Source organism: Hipposideros armiger, unplaced genomic scaffold, assembly GCF_001890085.2.
Source record: "Hipposideros armiger isolate ML-2016 unplaced genomic scaffold, ASM189008v1 scaffold_285, whole genome shotgun sequence".
NCBI lineage: Eukaryota > Metazoa > Chordata > Mammalia > Chiroptera > Hipposideridae > Hipposideros > Hipposideros armiger.
The window spans coordinates 1627107-1647152 of record NW_017731635.1 but is presented as its reverse complement, the minus strand read 5'-3'; the positions used below and the strand labels follow the sequence as shown (position 1 = coordinate 1647152).

At 39.4% G+C, this 20046-nt stretch overlaps 1 protein-coding gene across 4 annotated transcripts in view; it reads right to left on the bottom strand.

Moving 5' to 3' along the window:
* Window positions 1-4311: 4311 nt before the first annotated feature.
* MORC3 (MORC family CW-type zinc finger 3) overlaps window positions 4312-20046 on the bottom strand; it is a 48161-nt gene continuing 32426 nt past the window's right edge. For all 4 annotated transcript variants that reach the window (XM_019658637.1, XM_019658640.1, XM_019658641.1 and 1 more), the window contains 8 exons: window positions 19725-19832; window positions 18035-18157; window positions 17855-17929; window positions 16268-16313; window positions 14920-15086; window positions 10871-11759; window positions 9421-9578; window positions 4312-6585 (listed from right to left, as the gene is read on the bottom strand). In XM_019658637.1, coding sequence (XP_019514182.1) covers window positions 6432-6585; window positions 9421-9578; window positions 10871-11759; window positions 14920-15086; window positions 16268-16313; window positions 17855-17929; window positions 18035-18157; window positions 19725-19832 — 1720 coding nt within the window. In that variant the 3' untranslated portion in view covers window positions 4312-6431. The remainder of the gene's footprint in view (window positions 6586-9420; window positions 9579-10870; window positions 11760-14919; window positions 15087-16267; window positions 16314-17854; window positions 17930-18034; window positions 18158-19724; window positions 19833-20046) is intronic.

The following is a 20046-nucleotide window of genomic DNA, read 5'->3' as shown; positions in this document are numbered from 1 at the left end:
CCCCGGCCCGCCCCCAGCAACCTGCAGAAGAAAGCCTTCCCCACACGACTCGCCCTCTCCCCACGTTTCCCCTTTTTTCTTTCTGGATTATCATGGAACTGAAATCAGCCATGCCTCTTTCTTTTTGCAAACAAAAGGTGAGATTTATTTTTTATATATTGGCTTCTAGAACATTTTGGCGAGTTCAAAGCTATGGGATTGTTCAATAACTGGATTGCTTACATTATACCTCAATTAGCAGATGTGGTTATAAACACTTTTTAAAAACTGAATCTAACATTTTAAGGGGAGAAATTGACACAGCAAGCCTTTTGAAATAGGGTAATTTTCCAAATGGGACACTTTGCCCGTGAGCTTCCTTGAAAGCCAGGAAACAAGTACCTTGAGAAGCAGTGTCTTTATACAGGTTATCTGAAGAGCCAACTCTTCCTGGCATTTTTAGGGAAAAGAATTGACATGGATTCTTACATAGGTGCTGGTTGATGCTTTTAGCCAGTTTTATGCAAGGTATAGAAATAGTCTACAAAATGGATCTCATGTTGACAAGAATGAAGTTCCTTAAGTCTTGTTTCTACAGGAAGCTGAGATAATAAATTCACACATGTAGCTCTTAAGATGTTCTCTCTTAAGTCATGACTAGGATTTAGAGCTTAGACTGGGAATGACTAATATGTACTGTAGATAATCTAGCTGTTTTAAAAGTAGATTCCTGACCCTACCCGAGCCCACTGATTCAGAATACCCATCAGGGGGACCAGGGGCCTGCCTCTTCACAAGCTCCCAGGAGTCTGGTCATCAGTCTGATTTCGAAAGCCTGGGACTCAATGTCTCTTATAACCATCAGGTTTCTCCCAATTTCTGAGCAATGCTGTCAACTCACAAACGATTCGGAATCCTCTGACCACCTCCTGAGGTGCCAGGATTCTAGACTGTGGATTAAACAGATAAGAAACATGCTTAGGTACTAAATATACATGACGGAGTTTGCTTTCTTGGTGAAAATTTTTGAGAGCTGATGAGATCTGCCTGGTGAGCCATTACATGCAGGAGCTTATGGCCCAGAGTGGGACCCTGGGCTGTGCCAAGTTTTCGCGAAGAAAAAAAAAAAAGAAAGAAAAAAAGAATTTGGTTGAGACCTCAGAGCTTTGCCCCAGACTGTACAAAAGAAGTTCTACGGCAAGTGATTCCAGCTAGATGCCTCAACAACCACTCAACTTCAGTTTGGGCCAAAGCACTGATTTTAGCAGAATCGCATCACTCTAAATGGACCAGTGTTATCTGCTCTCCCAAGAACTTTATAGTGAAAATGAATATAAAGGGAAAAATCTTAACTTGGCTTTAAAAACCAATGAACAAAGACTTCTCTGAACCAACATCACTACAATTTCCTTTTCTAAGTGTGACAACTCTGGAATAAAAATCTGTAAGTCAGAGTTAGTACTCACAAAATAGTATTGAAGAATGGGAAATAGAAGTGCACAAAAAATTTAACAGCAGGAAGTTCAATACTGGGTTGGGAAAAGATGTTGAGCAAACTTTATCACAACAAAGACAGGAAAAATAGGATATAGCTAGAAATCAGTACAGAATGCACAAGACCTCTGGCACACTGCTGATGAGTGTAAAATGAAATAAATTGCTATGGCCATAATGTTTAATGTTCCTCCGAAATTCCTATGTTCAATCCTAAGTGTGATAGTGGAGGCTTAGGGAGGTAATTAGCTTTGCATGAGGTCATGGGGTGGAGTCCCCATAACGCTATTGGTGCCCATTGCAGCCGGGCTGCAGCCCACGCCGTAGCTCTCGCCTCATGGCAGCCCAGCTCCAGGTCGAGCTGTTGTTCACCATCTTAGCTGTAGAGGGCGCAGTGTCACTGACCCTCATGTGGGATCCGAACCGGGGCCCTGCTGCTCAGAGCTGGTGTCCCAAGCCAACTCTTAACCAAGGCGCCACTCGGCCGTCCCCAAAAAAGGTTTTATTTGTCACACACACACACACACACACACACACACACACACACACACACACACACACGGGAGGAAATAAGTAGATGGGGGTATTGATAAAACAAGGGTGACCATGAGTTGAACATTGTTGTGTCAGGGTGATGGGTGCACAGTTCATTACGATAGTTTCTCTAGTTTTGTATGTTCGAAAATTCCAATAGTTTAAAATAGCTGATACTGAAAAAAGTGAACTTAAAAACAGTAAATTGGTGGGAAATGAGAAACCCTTGTTTAAGAGTGATTACAGTGAATAATACTATTATAGTTCACATAATTGTATATATGTATTGTGATATATTGTCCTAGACTTGTCTTTCTCTACTCAGGAAAAGAGGTAACAATGGTTATGTCAAAAGTGTCACTTTTCTTGCTGGCAGCTGATTAGACAACTCCCACTCCTGAACTCTGGATCTCACAGCAAGTTTCCATTCTGCAGCCTATGAACACCTCTCTCCCAGAATTGACCCACCTAAGGTCATACAGCAAAGTAGGAATGACGCTCTACCGTTATCTCCATGCCTCCATGAACACATTTTGAGATACTCCACCTAAGGGAGTAAAAAAGGAGTCATAAAAACACGGGACAATTGCCTAATAGAAAAATAATTTAGGTCCTAATTACTTTCAGCCTTGGTTCAGACCACAGCATGAAGTTTCACAATGCAGGCCACAACTTCCAAAAGCATTTAACAGGAAATGCGTGGGAGATTAGCAAGATGTTTGGTTGATTCATATATTCTGTGACTATGAAGCACCATTACATTTTGTTACAAACATACGGCTGAGTCAGATTTAAACTGAGTCTGTATACTGTTACCATGACATTGAGATCTGTTTTGCAAGAAATTAACACTGAACCTTGAGGTTAAACTTGTTTTGCACGTTTGAAATGTGTCTGAATGGCTTGAATTTACCAAGACTGTCTTCTTTGGTCTTGACTTTCTCCCTACAGGCCAGTTTATAGAAATAAACTTTGTGATCACAAAATTTAACTCTAAAAAGCTAATACATATTTATTTTCTTCTATGCAAAGCAGGTGTTAATGGCATCCCTTTTATGAACCATGGCCAATGTCTTAAAGACGAACACATGGAAAGACATGAATTGAATCCAATGAGTCGGCTTACGAGGCACTGCAAAGACAATTGCTGTGGATTTTCTGCAAGCTAGGTGTTGTCTGGGTGGCATTTAGGCCCCAGCAACGCAGACTTCTTGCTTCTTTAAAGCAATAAGACAAAGAACACTAAAGAATGGCGAAAAATATGATGCAGTACACAGAAAAAAATTCAAATGTCCAATGAAACATATGAGAACATGTTCAACCTGAGACAAAGAAACGCAAGCTGCCATTTTTTCACATATCAGATTAGCAAAAGTAAGTTTGATGGAGAGAGAAAGGAAAAGATATGCTCATAGATTTATTTTTCACAAGTATAAATTCCTACAACCACTTTTGGGTGGCAACTTTATTAAAATGTACACAGCATATATTCTTTGACCTATCAATATTCACTGCCAGGGATTTACATTCAATATACGTAAAAACGTGTGCGTGGTGTATATGTATTAGTTTTCATAGTAGCCTTCTTGTAATATTAAAAGACTGAGAAATAAATGAGCATTAGGAGCATAGTCATGTCCTAGAATGTGACTAAAGCCGTTCAATATGGAAAAGTTACCAATTATGTGGGGTAACACCTTTGTGTAAACATCATACAAATATAGAATCAAATATAAAGATATAAACTTTAACACAGAACGAGTGCATATACATGAATGTATATATGTATGCAGCTAGTATTTTCTGGAAGGACATAGAGAGAACAATAGCGGGTACCCTCAGGGGGGCAGTGGGAAGTCTTTGCACTGACATATCCTGGGCACCGATGCTGCCCCACTTCCTCGCTCGCCCTGGGGAGAAAGTGGCCATGCTGATCCTGAGTGTGTTTCAGGAACCACTTGAGTTCAGCATCTATAAATACTGATCACTGCAAGGTACAGATCAAAGGTTCTCAGCTCTGAGGGTGTACTGGGAGGCCTTAAAAAAGTACTCCTTTCTGGTCCAATCCCAAAGACTGACTTATTTAGTATGGGGTGCATCCTCACTCTGGGATTCCTCAAAACGCCCCAGGTGATTCTAATATGCAGCTAGTGGTGTGAACCACCAGTGTAAGTCACTTTAATTATTCCTCAGTGACAAATAATGTGTGATAGCAAGAATCAAGCGTCTGAGACCATGGGCAGAACCACCAGCAGCAGTGCCTGTACACTGGGGAATTTAAGCCCCTTTCCCCCGCCCCGCCCCCCCAGTGAAGGACACATCGATATGACCCCACTCCTGCGGGGTCAACACTTAGCTGTTACTGATTTTGTAGGCTTGGCTGACTAAAGTGGGTCCTGTCTGCAGCGACTGTGGACTATTCTGGTTTACTTCCTCATGTTGTTTTTGTTTTAAAAATAATTAATTTAGCAACACTGTCCTATATTAGCCTTTTACGAATTTAACTTAACAAAAAAGATAGGTATCTCTACCCAAATATTACATATGCCATGAAAGCCCATGTTGTTCTGTTAAAATTTGTTCGCCACATTTGCAAAGAATCTGTCTTGGCAATATTTTCTTAAAGGGTGAAAAATATTTAAGTACTTCCAAATTTACCAAACAAGCTTCTCTTATTAATCCTATGAATACCCTTCCCATTAAGCCAGCTAAGAGCCATATTTATAGATGCTTTTTGCAAGAATACAGCTGACCAAAAGGAAGAGAAAAATAGCAAATTCCAGAAAGAACTGCTATAAAAATATTCACAAACTTAGAGATGCTTTACATGGCTGTTATCATTCAAGCAAGGTTTCTTTAGATTAAGCGATTTATTCACAGAAAAGGTTTCTCCTCAAGTGTAAAATATAACCACACACTCCCTCTCAAGGTGAGCTCAGTCTTAAGAGTTTAATGTACACAGTCTTAATCCTCTAAATGTAACTTATACTTTAGTAAAATGAACTCATCTTCAGAGTCTTAACGGAGTCTTAATTTTAGTTTTCAAAATATAATTTGAATAGAAAGTTCTTTAAAAGTAGTATCTAAAGAGTTAGTCATCATATATATTTTTATTTTATTACAAGATATTTTAAATTTTAGGCAGATACAATTGTGACAGAAAGCCAGCTTCATACCAAAAATACACTTTCAATTACTTTATCAAGCAAATAAATCATCTTCATTTATTTGCTTTTTCTAGAACTTAATGTACAGTAAAAATACTATATATGACAGACATGTAATTAAGCATTATACATATGAAAAAGACCACGTACTGAATGTTCAGAAACAAAAGTAAAAATAAATAGCAATGATAAAACTCTAAAAAAAATAATACACATTTTTTTTTTGTTGTGGAAAATATGACTCTTAATTATATATACAGTTATACTTAATAGAAATAGAAAGCCATCTCTTTATTGCACAAAACATGAGTCCAATAAAGTATACTTTTTATGGCATGTAATACTATAATCCTAGGGCAATTTGCTGCTTAATTCCAGGACATGAAACACTTAGGTTTGTAACATACTAAAAGGTACGCAGTACTGCTTGAGAAAGATTGTCTTCCTCAATGCACATTTACCTGTAGTAATCCTACAAAAGGCTGTACAGGAAATTTCATAAAAAGAAATAGTAAACCATTATTGTGCCCACTCCATGCTGACTAAGCAGCCAAAATGGGCTTCAAAGTAAACATGGTGAGACATTAAATTTTTCTGATACTTTTTTTATACTAACGGTCATTTCTTTGTTCTGTAAAAATCACGTTCTTTAACCATGATTGGCAATCTCGGCACAAGAAAAATCCCAGCAAAATGGGTAGTTTTTGCTTACCTTGTTTTCATGAATACTTCAGGAGATAGGAATTCATAGAAAAGAAACATTAATGCTGAATTCATTTACAGCTTAACAGGAGTGTTAATCCATTTTTTAAAAACCCTGCTTAAACTTCTGTTTAGAAAATCAAAGGTGACATTTCCATTTGTGTTATGGCACAGCCCTCAATTCAGATAAAAATACACTTTGGGGAACCAAAAAAGATTGCACAAAGGTTAGGGGCAACCTGAAATCCTCTGGTGAAAAACACTTAAGTCCTCTAGGGTAATAAAAATATAAGTGCAGACTTAATTACAACTATTTACATTTCAAAACAGAAACATGAGTTAGCTAGTTATTCGCTGATACCAATGACGCCCGGGCATTTAAAGGTGTGAGAACACGCACCCACATAGCTGTGGCCACACCTGAATGCATAGAACACAGTAAGTTACGCTTCTTCAGTCAGTCACCTATCGTATCTATAAAACTGTTTACATTTTGAAAGCTGTACAACCAGAAGGACTGAGCAAATATTTTTATTATCTCACATAAAATATACTTTAAGAACTACTGATTTCACTCATTTGTTCAACAACTTGTCCTAAAATCTCATCAACTACATCAACATCATAATTCACTTGCTGAAGGTCGAGGTCAGGTACTATCATGGCCAGCAGTTGTCCTACGTTAACTCGAAGAGATCGTAGTTTGAGGCTGCAAATACAAATATTACATCTATTAGATGAACACTGTAATGCAGTTTAATATTCATATAGGGCTTAATACTGAAATGAAACATTAATCCATATAATTTAATAGTTCGTAATTAAGAATAGTGTTTCATAAAACAAATGGCTCTGTTTGGCTCCAACTAAATTTTGATTTGAGACTGGAGAAAACATGGACTGGTAAAATATACAAATTATAAGGTGCTATTTACAATTTAAAATATGATTACCATCTGGAAAACTGTACTGAGCTATATATATGAATGAACGAATACTGGTCTAAGAAATAAGAATGCGCCTCTGAATTTCAGCTTCCTTTTGAGAAAAATAAACTGAATTATTCCCTAAAATGTTCTATGAGATACCCACTGTTAGGAGGAAAAAGGAATGGTTCTGTGGTCAAATAAGCTTGTAAAACATTGGGTTAAATAATGTCAAACAAGAAAAAAATGCAGCACTTCTCTGAACCTTTCATATGCTAAAGTTCACTGACTATCCGTTTTTCTATGCATTTATAGGGAGCAGTGCTTTGCTGAAAACACTGGAAAATCTTGGATTAGATGATCACTGTCATTCCTTCCATTTTCATAATACACATATGTGAATATCAACATTCTCGACTTTGAGTATCTACAACTGTACAGCAGCCTTTGCTTCAAAGATTAAGTGAAACACACGAATCAAGAAAGGTTATAGCTACTTTTGGTCTGTACCATCTCAAATATCAGAAGTCCCGTTTATAAGGTACTCATCTTTCTAGAGTGGAAATCTCTGAAGGGGCAAGATGCTGGCTCATCCTCGGGTTGACAATGAACAGAAATGGGATTATAAACATGTTTTGTTGGCTTGTGTGTTAAGATTCCACTGGACCTTTGATAAAATTTTACATCATTCTCGCGCCAGCCGTTTTTTGTCCAAGCTTTTGCAATCATCTTCCATCAGAGGCGCATGGTCCAAATATTTTTCTGCTTTGTTTTGCAGAAATTATTAACCATGCTATGTCCTACCAAGAATATCCCCTTTGTGGGCCAGCCAAGTGGCACGACGGTTAAGAACTGGCTTGAGACGCCAGAGGGCCCCGGTTCGGATCCCACATATGAGGACCAGTGACACTGCCCTCTACAGCTAAGATGCTGAACAACAGCTCAACCTGGAGCTGAGCTGAGAGTCACCAGCGACGGAGTAGGCTGCAGCCCCTGTGGCAGTGGGTTGCCATGGGCTACCATGTGTAGCCAGCAGCCAGCGTGAGCGGCCTGCAGCCGCCGGGGACTGATCTGCCTCGCCCGGGAAGAGCGCAGTGATGGTGCCAACTTGGGCCAATGAAGCAATGTCCTCCACAACTAGACTGTAGAACAAAATGACAGCAACTTGTCTGTTCCCCTTACCCCAATTCCCCAGCACTGTTCCCTTCCCCCCCAATTCCCCAATAAAAATCTTTAAAAAAAAATATCCCCTTTGTCATAAGCAAAACCTTTTATCTAAATGAAAGTAGACAAAAGACTAGTGTGACCCTATGACCTTCCATCTTACCCATCCTTTCTTTTAAGTCTTTGTCCCTGGCTAATTCCTCCGTTCTGCCAGACATGTCACAGATTCCTATTTTTAGTGTATAAAACAGCACTGTCCAAGATAAATGTTGTGAGCTCCATACACAATTTACAATGTTCAAATAGTTCAATTAAAAAATAAAATGAAACAATTTTAGTTATATATATATATATATATTAGTTAACTGCATGTAGCTAAAATATTATCATTTCATCATATAATCAAAATATATTTTAATGAGGTATTTTACATTATTTTTTTCCATACTAGGGCTTTCAAACTCTTAGCATGTATTTTACACTTAAAGCACACCTCAATTCAGACAAGTTAGATTTCCAGTGTCAGTAGCCAACATGCGGCCATACTGTTTTGGAAAGTATAGGTCTAGAAGATCAAAGTTCAGTGTGCAAGAGAATCATCTGGGAGATTGTTTCAAAGTTTCCAATTTAATAAACTGCACTGGGGCCCAAGTATTTGCATTTCTACAAGCACCATGGATGCTAGTGGTTCCCTTTCTTAGAAACCCGAGTTGGGAGTTTTTTATGACCCCTTGTCCTCCATGCTTGTATGTACTGCTCTATTCTATTTCCATGAACAGATTTAATGAAATCCTTTAAAAAGTTAAGCTAAAAAACAAAGTAATAACACAACTGCTTTCAAGTGAGGATGGTAGGTTATTTCTCAACAGTGCCTTTTAGATCTTAAGTCCTATCATATTAGCAGAAGAAGTGCACACTTTTAGCCCTTAATAACTAGGTTTGAATGGTAAGCCATCAACATAGCACGAACGCTGTCATTCCTCCCACCTGAATTTCTGTCTCCCACTCTCTCAAAATCAAAACAGAACCCCAAGCCCATTTGATAACTTACTGAGATAGGGTAATCATTCATTTGCTGTTTTCTTCTTTTCACCGAACTACTTCCCACTCATCACCTGTACTATGGCAATTTTTAGTAACTCTGATTTCCTAAAAGTTAAGATTGGGGAGGGCACGTAGTAAAATGACAGCAAATCATAAAGAAATGATGCTAAGCACAGAAGTTAAGGAATCAGGGTGAAAAAGTAAGTTTCATGACAGTCCCTTGTCTTATTATAGTCATGGCCAAATTCACCCCATTCTTCAAAATCTAGCTCAATTTTCACTTTTCCCCCAAAAGCGGGATCACAGCAGTCAATAACCTCTTTGGATAGAACAACAGCTGTTTGATGTGTGCTAGTAAGTATCTTCTTAACTGAATTGCAGCCGCAGTAAAATGCCTCATTTAAAATTACCTTTCCCCATCAGCATAATTTACAGACTCCTCAACGTTACTTGAAGTTGAAACATCTGTTCCTATCTGTTGACTTGTGGATTTTAATTGTTCAATTTCAGTTTTCAGTTCTTCACACTGTGAACGAATTTGTGATTTCTCCATTTCCAATAATTCAACCTGACAAAAAAAATATTTTTTAACTGTAAAATTTTAAAATACAAATATCAAAGTGCAAATTAAAGCTAAGAAATCCTGCTTGATGAAAATTACCATAAAAAAAAATTAGACAAAAAATCCCCAATAGCTTTCTATAAACAAAACTTCATTTGTTCAGTTTCAGCTCTTAATCTTTTTACCTTGAAAGAATATAAAATGGCAATTACCGCTTAACTGAAAACAAATGGCACCTAAAAAACTGAAAACACAAGATAAAAATGCCTAAATTCTGTTGACATCACAGTGGCTTTCATTTCTTGCACACTCACCAGTTCTAAATTCTAACACAAGGCTTACATTGATTTTTATATATTTTGTCATCTAGCTCCTGATGAATGTCTGAAAGAGTAATGTCAGCAGATTTCCAGGAAGCAGCAGCAGTACTGTCATTTCTAAACTCTTTTTAGCAGAGAAACCATCCTTTCAAACACCATGTAAATATGATAGATAACAGATTGTGTTTTTTTAAAGGAGCGACACAAATTTGAATTGGGGGCATGTGCAGAGGCTACTACTTGTCTCCTGATATCTAGAGCTCCTCTTCCTCAGTAAAAGAGCCCCTGACTAAAGACTATGTTTCCAAGGCACCCATTAGCCAAGTGACTAAGTTCTGACAGAAGGAATATAAGCAACTTTCAGGAACCGCACCCTATCTCTTTCTTGCTGCCGCAGCAGATATATGACAGCTGGATCCGAATAGCCATCTCAGACCACAACTGTAGGTTGCGAAGCAAAGCAACAATGGAGAAGGAGCCTGCATCTCTGATGATGCAGAGCCACCACTGTTGTTTTGGGTTTATGTCACCTGCAAACGAAGCTAATCCTAAGTATAATACAGGTGCACCTGTAAAAGGAGGGCATCATCATCCGCCCTGTATGGTTCTTACGAGCCTCATTAATAATGGATGTAAAGTTCCCACCGCATTTAGCAACTGCATGTCTCGATGGGGATGACATGGGATTCTGAGGACAATGCTTCCTTGTACAGCAATGCCCTGTGCACTACAGGACATTTACCACACCTGGTCACCACCCATTCAATTCCAGCGATGCCCATCTCCTCAAAACCTGCTTAGAACCAAAACTACCCCTCCACATTGCCATCTGCTCCCAGGCGGACCACTCCCCAACTGAGAACCGGTGGAGTAACGGACAGTCCATTACTGGAACTACAATACTACGTGACTTATTCCAATCTGACAGCAGGCCCCTGGGTTCCCGCAACCATCGTTTCCTTCAATGGTAGAACTCACCTCACTTTTATACTGGTCCCGCTCAATACTGCACTTGTCCAGCTGTCTAAATACGTCATCGAGCTGCACAACCATTTCATCCACTTCACTTTTACTCTCACTGCTGGAACACTGACTACATTCAGCCTTTACATGTTGCAAAGCGCTACACTGCTTTTTCAGCCTTTCTATTTCTTCCAGAGCTTGCTGATACTGAGATGCCATGTGGTCTGGACTTTCAGATTTGCCATTAATACTTTCAAGTAAAAAGGCAGCATCAGTTTCAGTCGACTGATGGCAAGTTTCCTTCTTCACATATTTGTTGTTCATCTCCAGTATCCTATGCTGTAACACTCTAATTTGGTCAGTAAACATATGACATTGTCTTCTGTAATTTTCTTTTTCTTGGGTGACTAGAAGCAGCTCATTTCGCAGTCTATCTAACTGGGAACCGGCCTCAGCCACAGATTTATCTAAGGTTTCCTGGGTTTCGTGCGGCTTTCCTTCAGCTTCCACGCAGGATGGCAGGACGGCTGTGTCATTTCTTGCATCTATGTTATCTTCAATCGTTTCTTCCTTTTTGACAACTATACCTGGTACTTCAGTCTGGGTGGCCACAGCCATTCCCGGGTCACAGCTGGATGATGAGGTGCCTGCTGAACTGGTCTGGCCACAAGGTTCGGGGTCACCCATAGGCTCGACTGGAACACCACTTCGCTCCATGAGAGACTGTTCCGATTTCACTTCAACGTCAGCCTCTACTGCGGGCTTGGGAGTGCTGTTTTCTTCTACGATGATGATATCTTCATCATCATCATTTTTATAAGCTGAATTTTCAAATGCTGGATTACTCAATCTGCGAATCTTTGTATCCAAAATCGAGGAACGAGTAGAAAGTCTCCGTTTCATGCTGGAAAATATTTTACATATATAAGATTACAAAATATAGATAGGAACAAAATAGATGACCTTAAAATTCTAAGCAATACCCATGCTTATTTTTTAAAAACCTAATATATTACACAGTACTGCCCAATGATTTAATGAAGTAGAGATTACTTTCTCCTTTTACAGATGAGGAAACAAGACTGTTGAGATCTCTTTAAGTACTGGATCTATATACCGCCGAACACCTCTTCATCTGGTGTCCTTGGGCATTTCAGTGCATACATGTCCAAAACAGAACCCCACCCACACCCCACAACTGCTCTTGTGAGAGGTGCTGCCATTCCCCTCGCCCATGATAATAGGGACATTCAGCGATCAGATGTGCGCCAAAGTAAACTAGCATGCCCTATCCTTTAACGTCAAATAATTACTTCCCTGCATTAAAAATTGCCTCATTTTATTTATGTGCTTAATTTTCTGTGAACTTATCACCATTGGTTACTTTCTGCCCCACAGAGAGGGATATTTGTTCCGGTTTGCTATTTGGGCCTCATGTGTTAGATCTCATATTTCTTTGATCTTAGGAAAGATTTCCCTCTTTCTTGGGCTTCCTCTCTCCTATCAAGGAGGCACAGTCTCCAATAAAATCTTGAAAAAGGGTACATAGGATATAAAAAATGTAATATTTCGCATGATGAAAATTTTTAGTCACCTCTCAAGTTGATTGCTGGCTTGGTTTTTAAATAGACTTCCAGGTTGGAAATTACTTTCTCAAATCTTTAAAAGCATCATCCCATAGCTATCTACCAGTCAGTGTTTACCATTCAGATTCCTCATCTTTTGTAAGTAATCTGTGTTCTTCCTCTCTGAAAAAAACAAATCTTTTCCCTGGTATTCTAGAATCTCATGATGCTACTTAGAACGGATCTCTTCCCAGTCATTATGCTGTCTATGTAGCAGAACTTAAGTCTTTCTTCCATTATTTCATCCCTGTGCTTTCTGAATGCTGACTCTCCTGTACTTTGCCTTTTCTTTTTCCTACCTTCCAACTGTTTATCTTTTTGCTCTGAGATTTATTTGTTCAACATCTACACGCCTCCCAATAAATCTCACAAGGTTTCTTCACCTCCCGTTTCAGTTTGTGCATCTGGTTATCCTTGGCTATCTAGGTATTATTTCAGAGTGACACTGACTAGAAGCAATGAGAGCTGAGCTTGTGACTCAAGGGGCTCAAACTGTCGTCATCATCCAGGACTTTTCTCTTGGGAGCCCAGTGAGGGAAGAAAGGGAGGGGAACTTCGCATCATTCAGTATTCAAACTTCCACTTGCTCCTCTGTTTTCAAAACAGTGGCTCACCCACATCTTCAACAGTAAAAACTTCTCCAATAAGAAAGCTTTCTACCTTCTGACACAGAAGAGAAGCAGCCATTGCCAGACTTTGCAAGTTAAGAGCTCTAGGGAACTACTCTTAAACTTTCAAACAAGCCTGTTCCTCAGCCCTGTTTCCCCACTTCAGGAGTACCTGACAGTTGTTCTAAGTTCTAACACTTGTCCTGGGATCTCTGGAATTAATCAGTTCATTGGGAATTGCCCTAATATTGTTCTTACCAAGCTAATTACTATTTGTCTTTCTTAAGACTTATTTTAGGTCTTTCCACAGACTGGCTCTATGAATTTGAGAATAAATACAGGCTTTAAAAATTAATGAAAGTTGGGCTGGCCGAGTGGCTCACTGGTTAAGAGTTGGCTTGGGAGCGCAAGCTCTGAGCAGCAGGGCCGCCTATTCCGATCCCACGTGGGCCAGTGACGCTGCGCCCTCTACAGCTAAGATGGTGAACAATAGCTCGACCTTGAGCTGGGCTGCCATTGAGTCGACGGCGTAGACTGCAGTGGGCTGCCGTAAGCTACCGTGAGTGGCTGGCAGCCAGTGTGAGCAGCTGGCAGCTGGCGTGAGCTGCCAAGAGCCACCGTGAGCGGCTGTCCAATGGCCGGCAACCAATCTGCCTCCCCTGGGAAGAGTGCAATGATAATACCAACATGGGCCAGTGAAGCGACGTCCTCCACAACTAGACTGAAGAACAAAAGGACAGCAATTTGTCTGTTCCCCTCCCCCAATTCCCCAACAAAATCTTAAAAAAAAAAATTAATGAAAGTTTTCTCTCTATTCTCTTCTTCCATTCTGAAAGCAGACATTTTAAAAAATAAATTCCATTATCTTTTATCTGTAAACTTCACAGATTTTACTTTTTCTTACTTTGTCTGGAACCATCTTTACAAAGAAAAACCAAAAATATTAAGGAGACTGGTGAAAAAAAAAATTGACACAAGTTCTTAGTTTAGCAGCAATCAAACCCCAAAACAAGTCCTCAAAATGTGGGCTATAAATGGAAAACCATTTTAGAACATGTCCTCCTTGGTGTATATATGCCTAAATGTAGTTATTTCTAATCTTTCCTGCGGTCAAAAATCCCTTTGAGAATTTGATGAAAGCTACAAAACCTCTCAGGAAAATCTGGCCTATCTCAGAGAACCCTGCTGCCAATGTTGCTCTTTTAACAACAAACGTCAGGGGTAGTCAGCGTGATGCACTAGCTCACTGGCTTCTGCTCGCTCTTCTTCACCTGTGTTCACTCTGCTCCTTGCAATGGGCCACTTGTGCAGAGGACTGCTTTCAGAACTTCAGGAACCAACCTAAGTATCACCTCATTATAAAGCCTTCCCTGACCATTCCAGTCAAGAGAGCTCACTGTTCAATTCCCACATCACTCCCACTTTTCTTTCTCTCTTCCTTCTCCATCTATTCATCTAAAATATACAGCATGCCACAAGCTATGTTAAGAACTTACGGGTCACACTTGACATTATAATGTTCTTTTGTTAATAATTCATGTTTTTCTTAGATACTTATAATCTTAAAAGCAGGAATTTTTATAATATACAGAATCTCAGAGGTGACAATTTTATCAAATTCCACAATAAATATAATATTTTTTATTTAAATAGGTTGTATAGTGGGGTGGGGTAAGTTTAGACAATAAAAGCAAAGTAACTTGTCCTTAAGACTTTTTACATGCATATATGCTAAAATTTCTCACAAGTGCATTATTTTCATAGAAGTGCCAAGTAAAGGCTCTGTTAAATATTCATCCCCCAAATGGAGAAACACATGTTAGCCACTGACCTGTTGCTCTCAGGCTCAGACTGCGGTGACCCTCGGTGATTATTCATGAGTCTTGTTGCATAAGCATTTACTGACTCTGAAAGATGGCCTCTTGGAACACTTTCCTTCACAGGAGAAAAGCTCTGACTTGGCACGGGGGTGGTGCCAAACAGGTCGGCAGTAGAAATCTGGTGGAGGAAAAACAAATTGATCTGAAAGGAACTTTTTCAATATGCCATGCTCCAAACACAAAGTATTATTTTCCCCTTTTGCCTTATCCCAGAAGATGCTGTGAACTATTCTTAACTCCTAACCCTGTAACTTCCTTGAGCTACACCAGGGAGCCACAAACAGGCCAATAGGCCAAATCCGTCCTGCAGGTGAGCTAAGAATGGTTTTACATTTTTAAAGGTGTGAACAAGACAACAAAACAAGCAAACACTATGCAACAGAGACTGTACATGGCCCACAATGACAAAAATAATTTACTATTTGGCCTTTTACAGAAAAATTTGCTAGCACTGTACTGTGTGTATGTATGTATATATAGGACTTACTGAGATATAATAAAAACTTACTTTTCTAAGAGAAAGAAGTTGAAGATAGAGTCATAAAGATACTGCCTTTAAAAACCAAAGTTAAGCCCACTACTCTTTCTCCTCCAGGCCTGTTCTCACCCCCAAACCCTCAGCCTTTACACAAGACAACATTTCAGTGTAAATGAAAGCAAGCAAACATCTGCAGCAGACCGAAACTGCTTCCACAGCAAGGAAGACTACCCACCATAAGCTCACAAAAGGCCCCTTAACACCATTCGGCACTAAGAAAGGCGTGGGAGGGCCAGGCAGAGTGGTCAGCACAGAAAGAACACGACGACTCTGGCCCAGGCTGGAACCAGAACACGGCTCCCTGGGTATTCCTGTCAATTTTTCCCTGACTGTCTAGCTAACAATAAGATTCTTAAAAGAATGCCTGCCTTTTCTCAGAGGATGCCCAACTAAATAAAAAAATTGTACAGTTTGAATGAAGTTGTTGGGTTAAGAAGTCCAGGTCGGGAAGGAGGACAAAGAAGGGCACAAGAAAAGAGGAATATGTGAACTGAATGAACAAAATCCCTTCAATTTGTTAAGTGACTCTTAAGCTTTAAAATCACTGGCTGAGGGTGGCCGATTAGCTCAGGCGGTTAGAGCGCAGTGTTGGTAACACCAAGGTTGCCGGTTCGATCCCCACACAGGCCACTGAGCTGCGCCCTCCACAACTACATTGAAACAACTACTTGACTTGGAGCTAATGGGTCCTGGAAAAACACACTTGTTAAATTAATGACTACCCAGTATAAGACACAGCTATAAAATGGAAGGTTAATTACCTGTGGGATCCTTTCCAGATGTCTGATCCTGATTTTTTCCCTGTCTCTTAAAAAAAAAAAAGAAAAAAAAAGAAAAGAAAAACATTTAAATTTACTTCCTTATTTTTCTGTTCAGTTTTCCAATGACATACTTGCCATTTTAGTCATTCAGACATATACATTAAACTATAATCAGTAGTCAGCCCTTAGGCTGGGGAATATTTTCTACCTCCTACCTCAGTGACACCCTAATGTCTGCCTCCCACTTTCCTCCACCCCCATTGTTTTCAGACCTTTGACCAGAACACCACACAGGCTTCTAACTGGGGTTTGTTTGTTTTTTTTAGCTGAGCCATCCTACCACCTGTTGGCAGCTCACCGGCAGCTCAGCTCGGGCCTAGCATCGAACTGCTGTTGCTCAGCGCTCACACTCTTGAGCGAGCTCTTAACCAACTAAGCCACTCGGCCAGCCCCTAACTGGAGGTTTCTTTACTTCCAGTCCTACTGGATTTATCTTCAAAAGCAGTGCAACAGAAATCAGTTACCTGGAAGTTCTTCGTGAACTCAGCCTTCTGAGTGCAGTACAATTAGCCTCAAGTTCACCATAGCTAACTAGCCTCCATCACCCACCCAACTTCTCTGGCCCACCTCCATTTTCCACTGGGCCCATTCATGTATTTACTCTAGTCAAGTTGAACAAATCATTGTTCCCCAAACATTCTCATCCTACCCATCCTTCAAGGTCCATTACAAAACCATCCTTCCTGCATTTTCCTGATCCATTCTGCCCTCTCCATCTCCAGCCAGAAGGACTCTCTCCTTACAGGCTTCCTAACAGGACTGGATTGGGCCTTTCACAGTGCTTGTCAACTTCTAATCAGTAACATACACGTCTCACCTTCCCTGTTACACTGTAAGCTCATAAAGGGAAGTACTGGGCTGGCTGAGTGGCTCAGTGGGTTAAGAGCTCACTCAAGAGTGCGAGCTCTCAGCAACAGGGTCGCTGGTTCGATTCCCGGCCCGAGCTGAGCAGCTGCTGAGCTGTCAACAGGAGGCAGGATGGCTCAGCTAATAAATAAATAAAGGTCAGTATTCACTTCCGATGCATCTGTGCGTGGCCCCAAAAGACAAACTATCCTGTCTGTACCTATCTTGTATATAGGACAGCAACAAACAGCAAGTGAAAAAACAGCAGTATCCACAGCATAAATTTTGTAAAAAGCAGTTGATACTATGCACTCCACACCAAAATCTTTTCTGGGTCATAACCTTTTTTGGCTGTACTGTCGACCTTTGAACAACATGGTTTTTAACTGCATAAGTCCACTTATACACAAATTTTTTCAGTTAACATCCAGGCAGACCTCCTTATCCCCAGGTTTCACATGCGCAGATTCAACCAATCACATACGCACAGAGCCAGCTTTAAGTTACATTCGGATTTTTGACAGTTGTGGGAGGGGGTGGGTGCTCTACCCCCACATTATTCAAGGGTCCATTGTACTAGCTTTATCTTGGAGAAGCATCAACTAATACTGCAGACACACTACTGTTGACGGTTTGGGCATTAATTGTTTTTCCACCACACATTATTAATACAACACTCACTTCTTTTTGTAGGTTTTCTCGTAAGTGGGATGCATCAAATCCTCATCTTCAGGTTCTTCTGGAACATCACAATTTCTAGTCAGAAAAATATAGGGGTAACAGGTCACCAGTGCCAATTGATACCTCTTGAACAGTATTCTCTGCCTTTCCAAAAAGGGTACTCTACCAACTATATGGTACCTGAACTGTGGGTCAGGGTTATTGGAGCAATACCATTTTTCTGGAAGTTGATCTATCCCATCGGGTAATTTTCGCCACTTTAGGCAGGAATCACACTGAACCCATGTCTGATCAGGGCGTTTCCTGTAACAAAACAACAAAATATTAGCACAGAAGCATCGATACTAAGTACACTTCCCTTAGATTTTCTACATCATTTCAACTATAAAATGCCACTATTATTTAATCCTGTCCCTGAAATTTTTGTGATATTATTATTGTGTGCATCAAGTTAAATTTTTGAAACCAACAATTTTGGTTACTTCCAAAAGGTTAAAAATGACAAGCCAATTTAAGCAAAGTGACAAAAATGTATTGTTTAAGAGCATACTATTAAATTTGTTCTATAATAAAAACTCTAACAAGAAAATATTTCCTGTGCCTTGCTCTAAAAATTTATGTTAAGTTAGCATCTATAATGTCAAATCTATACTTATTAGCACAATAAACCACTCAAGTACATAAAATAACACATCTCTGAATAACTAAAATTTATATATTCTTTCAGTTCATCAAGTACTTTCATACTTTTATCATTTAAAAATTACAATGCTCTGTGGGGCCCAACCTCCTCTAGATGGCCTTGTTTCTGCAGAGTTCTAACTAATCCCAGGGGTGTGGGGGAAGAAGGGAAGAGATGCTGAGAAAGCAGGGCCAAGAGGACACCTACACCCTCCAGCATGGCCTTTGATCCCGATGTTAGGGACCATGCCTGTCGCTTGTGAGTGCCCTTTGTTACTGTTTGTGTGTTTGAATAAAGTCGGAAATGTTATGACTTTTTGGTTTTTTTGGGTCAATAAAGACATGAAACAAAAAAATAAATAATAAAAATTACTAACGATCCTGTAAAGAACTGATGTGGACTCATTTAACATATGAAGACTTCACCTTAATGCCAATAATTTTTTAAATCTAGTTTTAAAAAAATGCATTTAGTTATATGAAACATCAAACAATTCAGAAATTTATAAAGTAAATATAAACCCCCTTGTTTCAGGAGGTTACACTATGTATGTGTATATGGACACACAAAAAAAATACAGTGGGGAAATCAACCCATTAAGTTATGTCTTTGTTTTTCAGTATACATCTTGAACATCTTTCCATCAGTATAATTATTACTCATTCGTAGGACTGTTGCTAGGTACTACCTGTGTTTCTGAGTGCCTGTCAGGCATGTCTTACAACTCTAGGAGGTAAATGCTATTAATGTTCCCATTTCAAAATGAGAAAATGGAAGCTTGTAAAAGGCCAAGTAACATGTTCAATGTCACACAATTGCTTGAGCAGAACTAGAATATAAACTCAAGTCTGGCCTTACACTCATGATCCTATTACACAACACCAGGGTTTTTCAAACTATGAGATGCCATCCATTAGTGGATTATGAAATCAATTTAATGGGTCAAGATATGCATTTTTCAAATGAAATAAATGATATCAACACACAGCAAATGGGTAAATACTATTTCATGAATCTTTTGTGTATATTTACAAATGTATATATTCATTCGTTCATTTTACAGTGTGTTGATTCAGGTTGTAGAACTTTCTTAATTTGGGTTAGAAGTCAACTGCAAACACTGTACAACCACTATACTCTCCTATTTTACATCTTGATTAGAGTGGGTTGACTTTTTAATGTACTTACTGTATATCTTCAACTGGCAAACTTAAAAGAGGATACTCTGCATTTTTCTTCACTTTCATTTCATTCCAGTAATCATTGAGTTTATCTCCTAGTGCTGTTATTGTAAGCCTTAAAAAAGTAAGTTATAAAATCAATTTTAAAAAGCATGATAAATATTCAATCTTTCTCAAACACAGAGAAAGCATAAATAACCTAGTAATGAGCATGTGGACACTGGGGGGGGGGGGAAGACTCTAAAAGGTACAGTTAATGAACAGCATTCAAAGTAATGGCAATTTTCTATATAAGTTCCTAGAGCAGAGCCAGCATCATCTAGGAAAGA